Source organism: Gossypium hirsutum, chromosome D05, assembly GCF_007990345.1.
Source record: "Gossypium hirsutum isolate 1008001.06 chromosome D05, Gossypium_hirsutum_v2.1, whole genome shotgun sequence".
In the NCBI taxonomy this organism is placed as follows: Eukaryota; Viridiplantae; Streptophyta; class Magnoliopsida; order Malvales; family Malvaceae; genus Gossypium; species Gossypium hirsutum.
This window is the reverse complement of record NC_053441.1, coordinates 33,220,649-33,232,899: the sequence shown is the minus strand read 5'-3', so window position 1 is coordinate 33,232,899 and position 12,251 is coordinate 33,220,649. Positions and strand designations below refer to the sequence as shown.

The window sequence follows — 12,251 nt, the reverse complement described above, 5'->3', positions numbered from 1 at the left end:
GTCAAATACAATATGATGGATATGATTTGATTTGATTCGAGTTTTAGAGTTGATTTGTTGAAAATTAATTACTAAAAATCTGAATTAAACACTAAAAAGTTAACATTGTTATCTTCAAGTAGCAAAATGTATAACTGTTGTCAAATACAGATATCAAGTTGAACCAAAAAATAACACATATACCGCATAAAAAAATTGTAAAACTTCCATACCAAATTAAGAACTAAACTTTTTTTCTAAAACATTGACAACAAAAGACTCAAAAGCCATGTAAAAGTTTTGTTTGTACTCGACAATGTTACGTATAACTAAATCAAATCCCACTAAGTTTTCTCTCTCTTAGTAGCCAATTGTTTAGGTGTTTGTGTTTTATGTAGAAACAAGACTGCTGGTTTGTATGATGTTTTTACTTTTTAGTGACAATAAGAGCTTTTTTGTTTTCCTTTCTGTTGTTTATTTTTAAAAAATTCTTTCAAGAATGGTATTTCAATTCGTTTTAATGGAATCCCTAGACTTTGATACAAGACGTGTGGATGTTTACAAATATTTTACATGAAAATTGCCCTGTATATAAGAAGTCCACGTTGTGCTTGATCATTCACCATTAATGATAAAAGAGAGATCATAAAGAAGAAGAAAAAAACAATTTCAATGGGTTCTTTGGGTGCAATTTTAGATCAATCTAAGCCATTTTTGGCTGTACTCTTTTTGCAGTTTGGGATTTCAGGCATGTCTATAATTACTAAGTTTGCTTTAAACCAAGGGATGAGCCAGCATGTTTTGGTTGTCTACCGGCATGCCATTGCCACTCTTGTCATTGCTCCTTTTGCCATTGTTTTGGAAAGGTCTAAATTTCTCTCTTATTCTGTTTCTTTTCCTTTAATTTTTACATAAGTGGCAGTGCTAAGGTAATAAGGGAAGAGATTGCTTTCAGTTTTTTCTAATAGTAATTTATGATGAAAAATAAAATGAATGATAAATGTTGAGTTTCAAAGCTTTGGATGGTACCTCTTAATGATGGATGGGTGAAGTAGCCAATCGGGTTGAACTCCGATGTTCACTCTAGTTTTTCATTTATTTCTTTATAAAAATAAAAAATATTGTGATGTTCAAATAAGTGAAGAGATTGTAGACACTATCACACTAAAAGTCGAAACTTATACTTAATGGATATCAGATTTTAAAAATTCTACATAAACCAAATAGATTGAATCCCGAATTCTAACTAACCCATTTGTATGACCTTTTACTCCACAGGAAAATTAGGCCAAAAATGAGCCTGTCTGTCTTTGTTAAGATACTGCTTCTAGCCTTATTAGAGTAAGTACAAAGTTGCTTTTTGGGGGGTTTAAATATTATTATCTATTGATTTTTCCCTTTCTAAATTCAAATTAATTGCGAATAATTAATTATTTTCTGCAGGCCAACAATGGACCAAAACTTACTTTACACAGGCATGAAATATACTACGGCAACCTTCACATCGGCCATGACCAATGTTCTTCCTGCATTTGTTTTTTTGCTTGCCTGGATCGTCAAGTAATTAAATTCTACTTATCATCACACACATAAAAACATATATAATAACCAGTTTAGGATGTTTTACTTGTGTCATTCTACGTATTAGGATTTTATTACTACTTCCACTTATTCTTATATCAAAGGTATTGTCTTCTTTGGGTACTTTTATTAATCGAAGGTATACTTCCTTCAGTTCAAACAATGTATTTCTCTCTTATGAAAAGCCTTTTGCACTCGAGAACCAGCAAATGCCCAAAGATAACAACACTTTTATGAATTGATTAAATCTCGAGTACACCAAAGGGAAGGGACGGGGACAAGCAGGGGCCTAACTCCCCCTAGCCCTCCAAATTTCCTAAAATTTTAATGTTTTTATATTATAAAAAATAGTATATATGGAAGTTGAGTTAGGCAATGGATTAAGTGAGTGGGGGAAATTTGATGCAGCCTTGAGAAGGTTAACATAAGAAAACTCCATAGCCAGGCAAAGATATTAGGCACAATTGTGACATTTGGGGGAGCAATGCTGATGACATTGATTAATGGACCAATGTTGCCTTTGCCATGGACTAAATCAAATAACCATCATGTATTTTCAAGTGCATCAGCAGTTAAGCAAGATCCAATCAAAGGTGCTCTCATGATCATTTTTGGCTGTTTTTGCTGGGCTGGTTTCATCATTTTACAAGTAAATTTCCTCATTCATTTTAGAACTTTGTTTTCATTTCTCTAATATTCCCGTCATAAAGCTTCGATTTCCACAAGAAATAATTCAAAAAAGTGTTGCGCTTTCTTGTATAGGCAATTACCCTAAAATCATACCCTGCTGAGCTCTCCCTAACAGCGTTTATCTGCTTGGCGGGCACCATTGGAGGAAGCATTGTAGCGCTGGCAATGGAAGCAGGCAATGCCGCTGTGTGGTCTATTCATTTCGATGTTAAATTGTTGGCTGCAGTTTACAGTGTAAGATACTCTCCGTTCATTTGAAGTATATTTTAGGATTTATGTATTTTTTTTTTTTCACGACCCTTGTGTTTGATTGTAGGGAGTAATCTGTTCTGGAATTACTTATTATGTTCAAGGAGTAATAATGAGAAGTAGAGGACCTGTATTTGTGACTGCATTTAATCCTCTGAGCATGGTTATTGTTGCAATTTTGAGCTCCTTTATCTTATCCGAAATACTTTACTTAGGAAGGTACATATCAATCCCCCTTCTCAATATTGATAGGATTTAAATTATGATTATGTTATTCTTATAATCAATTATAATAATTTTAGACTTGAGGATAACTGGATTGATCTCATACCTTATCAAGGTTCAATTTTAGAAGTGTTCTGAACTCAAGTTGGTCAAACTCAACTTCTCAATAGTTTAAACCAAATTTAACTTCTTTGTTAACTTACAAATATAAATGTGTAGTTTATACCTCTTAACTGAAATGATAAAATAAGAGATTCTAGTTGCTAATTACTATTTAAATCTATCATAGAAAATCTTGATAATTTTGCTAATATGGTGCAACCTTTGTAGGATAATTGGAGCAATTGTAATTGTGATTGGCCTCTATATGGTTTTGTGGGGTAAGAGCAAGGATCAATGTTCATCAAATCAGAACATCAAAGTGGAAGAAGCATCAAATGATCTGAAAATGATTGTCATTGATGATCACCAGACATCAATAATTTCAGATCAAGATTTTGTCGTCGTCCTGGATTTAACCTGCAATAAGGTGTCACCTACCAAAGAATCTGTTTGAGGAAAACAAAAATTTCTCGACAAGTTTTTCCCCTTCATGGATTGAGCTAATGTTCGTAATAAGATGCTTCTTGTCCGTATCTTTCATTTTGTTCAAAATATTTGTAGCAGGCATTTGTGTTTGACCCCTATTCAGACATGTTTACAATGTGTCCAACATTTATGTTTGATCCACATTCCAAAATACTACGGGTTTACACATTTAGAACAAGTAAAATTCTACATCTCACAACAAATCTGATAATCAAAATCAATAAAGGTCTCATTTAGAAAAAATTAGAAAGCCAAGATATCTAAAGCATTCATCTGCTTAAATTATTGAAATCCCAAAACAAGTCTATAGTTTAGTACAAAAATACAAGCTGCAGTGCACAGATCTGACCCACCTCACAACAAGATTTGAAAGGCTGAGTCTTCATCTCAAGATGACACAGCAGCAGCATCCTTTCCATATATACGCTGAAGTTCACGGGTGGCAGCTTGATATGATGCTGCAAAAAAGAAACAAGGAATTTGAGTCTAGAGAACTTTAAAAGAAAAATGGACTGCTAATTTCACGAACTCAAGTGTGAATGTTAAATAAGAGTGTGCTCGATACAAATATGATCAATATTGTAAAGCCTTTTGAGAATCATATCCTCATAACCAGGTCCGAGTATGGAGCCGAAGCAACATAGCTAGTTCAGTCAACTAAACAGCAGCTTTACCTTTCCAGATGCGAAAGTTCTTCTGGTTGATTTGAGAACCTGTCACAGTTTGAATTGCATCAAAAAGCAACTCTTGTGGAGTGTTCTTGAGCTCCTGAACAACAGCATAGATGGTCTTCCCACTCTCAAAGTAAATATGATTGTTTGGGTGTTTGGTCTTGCAATTAGCATGGCGCTCAAACTCATATGCATTAAGAGCCTGCACAATAGATTTTGAATTTGACAGCAATGATACTCCGATTTAGTAATATAGATCTCTTCCTATAACTTTGCAACAAAGAACACTAGTTGGCATATTAAAACAGGGCTGAAAAGTGGAGTGACTATAGTCTATACGAGTTGCTTACTTTTTCAAACTTGCAGTCTTTGCAGCCACACATATATCCAGTCCCTTGTATATATCCTTTAAGGCTTTTCTGCCAATGAAAAGGTTATGTTACATAAGTGAAATCCCACCAGTGAAAAGGTAAGGCATAGGAAATAACTCACCTCGCGTGACCAAGAAACATACTTCACAACAACTCCATCAAGCATACCAGTTGATAACAGGCTTTTGACATTGGAAGGGAAATTGTTGGGAGAAACCTTTTTAGAAGTCTTTGATTCTTTATGCTTCGGGTTCGTATCAGTTGTAGAACTATTTTGGGGGGCATCATTTACATTTGAATCTGGATTTGACTCACCCAAAACTTGCTGGCAGGGCACTTCCAAAGCTTGTGCTGAATTCTGATTACTCATCAATAAGTCATAACCACTAATAATACTACCTGAGCAATTTGCCCTGGATTCATCATGGAAGCCCCCAAAAGATATTGTATTGCTTTCACCCTTCTTGTAGTTATGATGCATAGATAGAATATTAGACTCTCCTTTGTCTTGCCTAGGAGCCATGGCTGTGATGTTACAGTCTGCCTTATGATAGGAAGGTCCCACTGGTATGATATTATCACCTTCCTTATCAAAAGAGGATGCCATTGAAATCAAACTCTCATTCGGTTTACTATATGCAGGGGCCATTGAAATGAAACTTTCTTGTCCCTTACCATAAAAAGGGCTTAATGAAATTAAGTTGGCATCTCCCTTCTCAAATGACTGACCGATTGAAATAAAATTGCCATCCTCCTTGTCAAAAGGCTGACCCATCGATAAGATACTCTCATTTCCCTTGTAATTGTGGCCCACAGGTATAAAGTCATTAGCTCTCTTGTTAAAGGTGTGACCAATTGAAATAAAATTGCCATCTGTCTTACTGAATGTTGGACCTATTGGTCCGGTACTTTCATCCTCACTTCGATAAGTTGGGCCCAGCAATATAGCATTACCATTTTTACCGAAGACAGTAGACATTGAAATAGTGCTATTAAATCCTCCGCCATACGGGTGCCCCATTAATGTTGGCATGCCGTTGTTGGAATCCCTAACTTGATTGACCTTAACTTTCCTCAATCCACCAAAACTAAGACATGAAGAGGCATCTTCAATGGTATGGGACATAGACAAAGCCGCAGATGAACCATTACCATATTGATCCTCAAAATCCTTTCTTCCCATATTCAAATTTCCAGTGTCAACAGAAGAAATGTTCCTATCAACCAAGTTGACTGTTCGTATGGACTCAGATCCAAATAGGTGGTCACCAAATGGGCCAGAAACCGACTGAAAACACGAAGCATTTTGCCAAGGAGAAACACTGACGTCTGCAATTCCTGAAACTGGTTGGCTGTTAAAGGATTCTATTGCTTGCTTCTTGTTGCTGAACAATTCTGATGCAGCGGCATCCATAAACCATTGATGACCCCGCTTTGCTTCAGATTTTGAAGAATCATCATAACCCATCTCTCCGTTAGATAGAAATGAACCATCTCTCGGAATCCATAAACTCTTTTGCTGGAAAGACTGCCCAAAATCAATAATACAAAATAAGCAAAGTGCAAATTGGGAGCATTTATTATCATATGACAACAAGAGTTACTAACAAGTGAGGGATAAGAACCCTGTCACAACACAAACCCAACCCTCAAGAAATCATGTCATCAGAAAATTACAATGTATATATATCAAGCACAAAAAGTTGCATGCTAAAATCAGTAAGAGACAAATATGTGTATATATATGTGTGTGTGTGTTTGAAAACTGGCTAAAGTCTGATAGATCCATCTGAGGGATTTTCAAATCAATTTTAAAAATCCTACCAGAGATATCAGATAAGTTTCAGGGTATGACTTAGCTGCTAAAAAAACATAGGAACTACAAGGAAACAAATAATCAAAAGTGAAAACCAAAAGGTTCACCTTTTACTTGTACGAACAAAATTCAAATCCAATTGGCGAGCTCTTCTAAGCAGGAATGATAAAATTTCCAGTTTCTTTCATATCTTAAAGCTCAGAAAAAGAATCCTCTGAAACATTTCCACCCTTAGACGTTGACGGTAAGACTTTCAAGATAGCTCATTGTACAGGTATGCATATAATGAGGCTAATTATAAACAAATTAGCTTAGCTCAACAGAGAAGTTTCTCTGGAATCGTATCATGCCAATTAAAATCTTCGAAGAGTTGCCTAAAGATGCGCACAAACTTGCAAAGGACAGCTAAACTTGCCTTTTACAGCTATAGCTAGCCTTTTACTGCTATAGCTAGCCTATTCAACTTCGTAACGTTCAAAAACTTGCCTTTTATTTCTCCCTAGATGGACCTAATATTGCCAGATATCTGCAATTTGTTGAAAACTTATACAAGCGTCAACACTTAAGATTTGGACCAAAAACGAAAATTTTCAAGGCATTGAAGTTGCAAAAGGCATAACCTAAATTTCCTTCCAACAAATATAAAAGTCAACTATTTCATTAAACTCTATTTGGAACTTTATTGATATACAGGCAACTTTATTTACTCATAAAGTTTCTTCCAGGAACAAGTTTTTCTCAGCCTTTGAATCAGAACTATGGCATTCAAATGATATTAAACAAATTACCTTGCAAGTTACTCATGTCCTGTAGCATTCAACAGTGACATCTTTTTAATTTTATCTTAACATGTAATCCAAACAAGGCAGCAAAGGGATACAACTGCAAGTGTAACCCATATTAGACTAGGAGCCCAAGATGAAAACGGTGTCACTCATTGAAATGAGTTATTAACCATACAGATTTTGCTGTTTCCTTGTAGAAGCTTGTGCACAATGATGATGCTGAAACAACGAAAAGCAACTAAAGAAAATAGTTGTCAAGACCATGATGGTTTCAATTCTACATATTATGAATATAAGCACCCCCACACCATAGAATCGAAATGAGAATCATCTGAAGTTTCATAAAGCATGTGCAAACATACTAAATGTCCATGCATTTATATAATTGTTTATGTAATTTTTTATTTTTCCAATAAAAGAGTACTGTTGTTTGATCAAGAAAAAATAGAAAAAGAAATCTTATTTATACATAAGGCATTGTCTTTCATGTTTTCTATGAAATTTTAACAAGATGTGGGTATCCATACCCTACTATGGATACTTTTAGGTCAAACATGCAAGTCCAAAACTTTAAGCAAAGCGCAACTCAGCCTTTTAGACAATACGCATAATGGACAAACATACCACAGTTCAATTAGTTAATGTAGTCAAAAGAAAAACAAAGCTCTTTTCACCTTGAAATTTTAAGAAAAAGTGAGCTGAAAAAATTAGTTGACGTAACAAAGAAAATAGTGATTTATATGGATCTCCTTCCTTTGGTTATTAGAGAACTTATTTTACTTTAAATCATAAAACTATTAGATTTTTTCTTATAATATATATATTCGATAATGTTAAAGTCTACAGTAGTAACCACAAGAATCTTTTCAATTAATATTCTCTGAAGCAAATGTGTCCTTTCTGTTTTAGTCAGATTCTACCCAACGTATATGGTCGACTGACTCTCAGACCATCAACTAGTGCATATTTTACACAGATTCTACCCAACTTATATGATCGATTGACTCTCAGACCATCAACTAGTGCATAACCAAAGGGAATATACAGAAAAACCAACAGCTGGTAAATGCAAATGGTTTAAATCAGCATATCAGTCACGGAAATTGCTAATGCCAAAGCTCCAAATTGCTTGAATATGACATGGATCACCATGTCTGCCTACCGAGGCACGTAACCGTCAGCATTGCATTCATTAATAATTAAAATCCCTCAATTTTCAACATAATTAAACCTAAAATAAATCAGCATGTACATATCTAAGGTGCATGATCATCCAATTTAGTCATTTGCTTATATTAGGATATCCAAGTTCCTTGAACTTCTGACAGCAGCAGAGAACCTAGCATAAATTAACATTTTTGTACGTCTAACAGACATAATTGTCACCATTACTTTTATTAAAGTATTTACATTCCTTAATTCGAACCTAATCAAACGTCACATAATGCACCTTATCTTCTTGACTAAGAAAGTAATCATTCTGATTACTTTGCATACAAAACTAACATAAATCAGTATATCTCCATATTTGGGCTACATGCATAGCACGGCAACATTGATTACAACATCTAAATTCCTCAAAGCTACTAAATAATGGAACCTTACACTAACCAACATATCTGCATCCTTAAGACACATTTAAATGCCTTAAAGCTGTGAAATAAAGGAACCTAAGGTTAATCACCACAACCGCATTTCAAAGGCAAGCGATAATCAGATTATTTTTACTAATGCATTTTAATTCTTCAAATTCCAACCTAACGAAACCAAGTATAAATCACCAGTTATATGTCTAAAACAAACCATCATCACATTAACTGTTAAAACATAAAAATCTAAATTTCTCAAAGCTCCAACACGATAGAAGCTATCATATATGCAATTATGCATATATAAAGCACAAACCATCCAGATTTTTAAATTTCGGGCGCACCAAAGTACCATTCAACTAACAACATTCAACTTAGTGAGAAAATAAATACTCCATGTAAGCACATTAATTCATTAAAACAATATTCAAAACAATACCTAGAAAAGTACAACAAAACAGACTATGAAACCAAACAAATACTCATATGAAATGAGGAATGAAAAGGAGAAATTTTTTTTTTTTTAAATTAACAAGAAAACAACGAAACTCGAACAAAACATTTGCATGCAATAAAAAGAGCTCCGAAAAGAGTTGCGATCATACCATTTCTCGCCAACCTTACAATCAGACTCGTCTTCACTCAATCAAAAACCAAGCTTCTTTCACCCTCCAAAACACCTTCAGAAGTTGAAAAGACAAATTAATCAAATCAATAGACCTTTAGTCACAAATTTTGCATGCATTACTCGATTCAAAAGAAGGAGATATTAACATTTCTTTCTATTTATAGAAATAAGGTTAAAAAATCCAACTTTTGTTCAGTTTTCTCTGAATTTTACATAGAACTTAAAGAGGCTTTTGCAAGCAATGGTGTGAAACAAAAGCCTAAAAATTACAATAAATGAGCGAGTCTCTAAGGCTAATACCTTTTCCGGAGAGATCGCCGGTAAGACTTCCCGGCTTGAACTCACCGGGAATAATCAACCGATTTTTTTTCCTTTTTAATTTTTTTGAAGTGAAAGTGAGTAGTACGGAATACATTGAAAAAACGACTCAGAGCGTCCCAGCCTTTAAATAGGAAAGAGAGAAATTATATACTGTACTGCCGACGGATTTTCAATTAATGGACTCCTTAATTTCCATCCGACACGTGGATTCAATCGTGATTGGGTACCAGTTGAGAATGAGGTGAAAATCGTGGCCGTTAAAACATAAAATTGGTTAGGGATAATGGCATCTTTGCCCTCTGTACCTTACCAAAATTTTCAATGTGGTACCTACAGTTTCTAAATCATCACTATGCCCCCCTAGACCTGTCCATTGGCCGGGCCGGGCCGGGCTGGGCCCACAAAAAATTTTCAGCCCGTTTACTAGGTCCGAACTCGGCCCGGCCCGAAATATGGGCTTGAGATTTTGCCCAAGCCCGGCCCGAAGAAAAAATATGGGGCCCGAGCCCAGCCCGGCCCATTTTTAATTAAAATTAAAATTAAAATTAGTTTTTTTAATAAAATTAAAACTAATTGTTATTAAAATTAATTGTTAGTAAAATTATCAAATTATTAATTGTTAATTGTATTAATTGTTGTAATAAAATCTAACATTTGATTAGTAAATTTATCAAATTATTAATTGTATTAATTGTATTAATTGTTGTAATAAAATCTAACATTTGATTAGTAAATTTATCAAATTATTAATTGTATTAATTGTATTAATTGTTGTAACAAAATCTAACATTTGATTAGTAAAACAAACTTGATGTTTTATTATTATTATTTTGTAACACTAGTCAAGGAAATGAAAGTAAATAAACTTAAAATAAAAAACTATTATATTTTAAAAATAAAAATATATATATTTAATATTTTTCGGGCCGGGCCCGGGCCAAAAAAATCTTGCTCGAGGCCCGGCCCATTTTTTAAACGGGCCTAAAATTTTGCCCAAGCCCATATTTCGGGCCTATATTTTTACCCAAACCCTCCCATATTTCGGGCAGGTCGTCGGGCCGGGCCGGGCCGCCCGGCCCATGGACAGGTCTATGCCCCCTTATACTTTTATTCTGTCATCTAATCTGATACTTGGGTCTAACGATGTTAATGTCTAACATGTGGATCGTTATTATAATGCCTCTGTCACACTTTTGTAGAAAAAGATATTGATAGGTCATGTCAAGGATTTGAAATAATTTTCCATTTTCCTTTTACAAGGAAAAAATAAAAAACAAAAACGTTAAACATTTAAATATCCTCAAGGGAAAACCATTGCAGGATAAAACAAGAAAAAAGAAAAGAAAAAAACATATTAAGTTTCATGGTTGTAGGTTTAAAGAGGACATTTAAAAAATCTAAGTGGCAAAAGGCTTAGGATCAGTGAGAAGAAGTTATTGTCTAATTTGTAAGATGATCAGGTAGTTAAAAAGTCAAATCAAAAGTTTAGAAGTATGAAAGTTTGAAGTTGGATTTGGTGATTTCGGACTTGAGGTGATCATGGGTCGGGTTGAGTTATAATAAAATTTTAAGCTCGTTTTATAGGCTCAGGTTCAGCTTGATCCAAAAATGGGTCTAAAATTTTGCACAAGCTCAACCCGAATGAAAAAGCTAACATTTTAAGCATTTGCTTAAAAATCAATATCACAATATACCATAAAGTGCTTAACATACCAATTCATGTCACATTAGGTAACAATCTCCAATTCATATTCAATCAAGGGATAATATACTCACATATTTATCAAAGGTATTATCTAAATCAATGTTTCTTGCTCAATTTATTTAATAACTTGCCATTTGGATTATCAAGTTCAATTCATCCTATTTCAATTTCTCATTTTCATATAAACTTATTCGCCCGATAAAGCCTAGTAAACGGACTTGGATACATAGGTATCTATACAACACCAACTGTTTGTCTGAGCTGAACATATACATATCAGGTTATTCGTCCAGGCTAAACATTTATAACAACACATCAAGTTACTTGTCCGAGCTAAACTTGTGTCACATATAATTGAGAATTCACAACAAATGTTGGCTCTAATCTCGACCATTAATGTAACTCAACCTGTACCATCGGTTTTGGGGGAGCTCAACTATAAATAGAGGTCTTCCCCCTTATTTGTATTCACTCAGTTGCAATCCTTCATAGTAATTGAATACTATTAAGACCATTTATTCAAAACACTTGGTGTGCGCTATTTTTCTGTAGCTTTTTGTTCGTTCCTAGCTTTTTTTTTTCTTTTGAGTTTGCTTTTGCTTTACTTCAGTGCCTTAGAGAATTTTTACAAGGATTCTCATTTTTTGAGAGTAGGTTGACTTAGGTAGGATTTGAACCCAAGAAATCGACTAAGGTCGCACGATTTGCTAAACTAAAGATCTATCCCCGTGGCAATTGGTATCAGTTTAGTGTTTAAAGTCATCGGTTGAGATGACGAAAGGAGGAGACGAGCAAAATGTCCCGATGGAGACCCGTGAAAGGTCTAGGAAAAATAGTAGATCGAGGGATATGTTGTCGGCTCTAGAAGGTTGGGTGACTAATCTTGAGGAATCCATGGGTGGCATAAAGGAAACACTCGAGGTATTTAAAGGACGTAACGATGAGTTAGACTCGATGGAAAAGTAGCTCAGGGACTTTGTGATAGGGACTATTAGTTCCAATCATGGTGCAATCAAAGAGACCCTCAATGCCGCTATGGATGGTTAGACCAAG

The 12,251-nt window shown here is 34.7% G+C and overlaps 2 protein-coding genes across 7 annotated transcripts; one reads left to right on the top strand and one right to left on the bottom strand.

The window, feature by feature from the left end:
• The first annotated feature begins 476 nt into the window (after positions 1-476).
• Positions 477-3,410, top strand: LOC107904116 (WAT1-related protein At2g39510). Of its 2 annotated transcripts, none has more exons than XM_041094762.1 (7): positions 477-845; positions 1,258-1,320; positions 1,423-1,539; positions 2,122-2,209; positions 2,323-2,484; positions 2,567-2,718; positions 3,055-3,410. In XM_041094762.1, exons 1-7 carry the CDS (start codon positions 652-654, stop codon positions 3,278-3,280), a joined length of 1,002 nt encoding a protein of 333 aa, XP_040950696.1. In that variant the 5' UTR covers positions 477-651; the 3' UTR covers positions 3,281-3,410. The 2 variants fall into 2 exon arrangements, with proteins under 2 accessions (XP_040950696.1, XP_016685874.2); XM_016830385.2 differs by having other exon boundaries at positions 481-845; positions 1,969-2,209.
• A 110-nt stretch (positions 3,411-3,520) lies between these two features.
• Positions 3,521-9,590, bottom strand: LOC107904115 (uncharacterized). Of its 5 annotated transcripts, XM_041094758.1 has the most exons (7): positions 9,473-9,590; positions 9,150-9,224; positions 6,959-7,193; positions 4,476-5,882; positions 4,334-4,402; positions 3,987-4,185; positions 3,521-3,770 (listed from the first exon to the last, which is right to left on the bottom strand). In XM_041094758.1, the coding sequence occupies exons 4-7, from the start codon at positions 5,820-5,822 to the stop codon at positions 3,700-3,702; spliced, it is 1,686 nt and encodes a 561-aa protein (XP_040950692.1). In that variant the 5' UTR covers positions 5,823-5,882; positions 6,959-7,193; positions 9,150-9,224; positions 9,473-9,590; the 3' UTR covers positions 3,521-3,699. The 5 variants fall into 5 exon arrangements, with proteins under 5 accessions (XP_040950692.1, XP_016685872.1, XP_040950693.1 ...); XM_016830383.2 differs by lacking the exon at positions 6,959-7,193; XM_041094759.1 differs by lacking the exon at positions 6,959-7,193 and having other exon boundaries at positions 9,164-9,224.
• Positions 9,591-12,251: the final 2,661 nt, after the last annotated feature.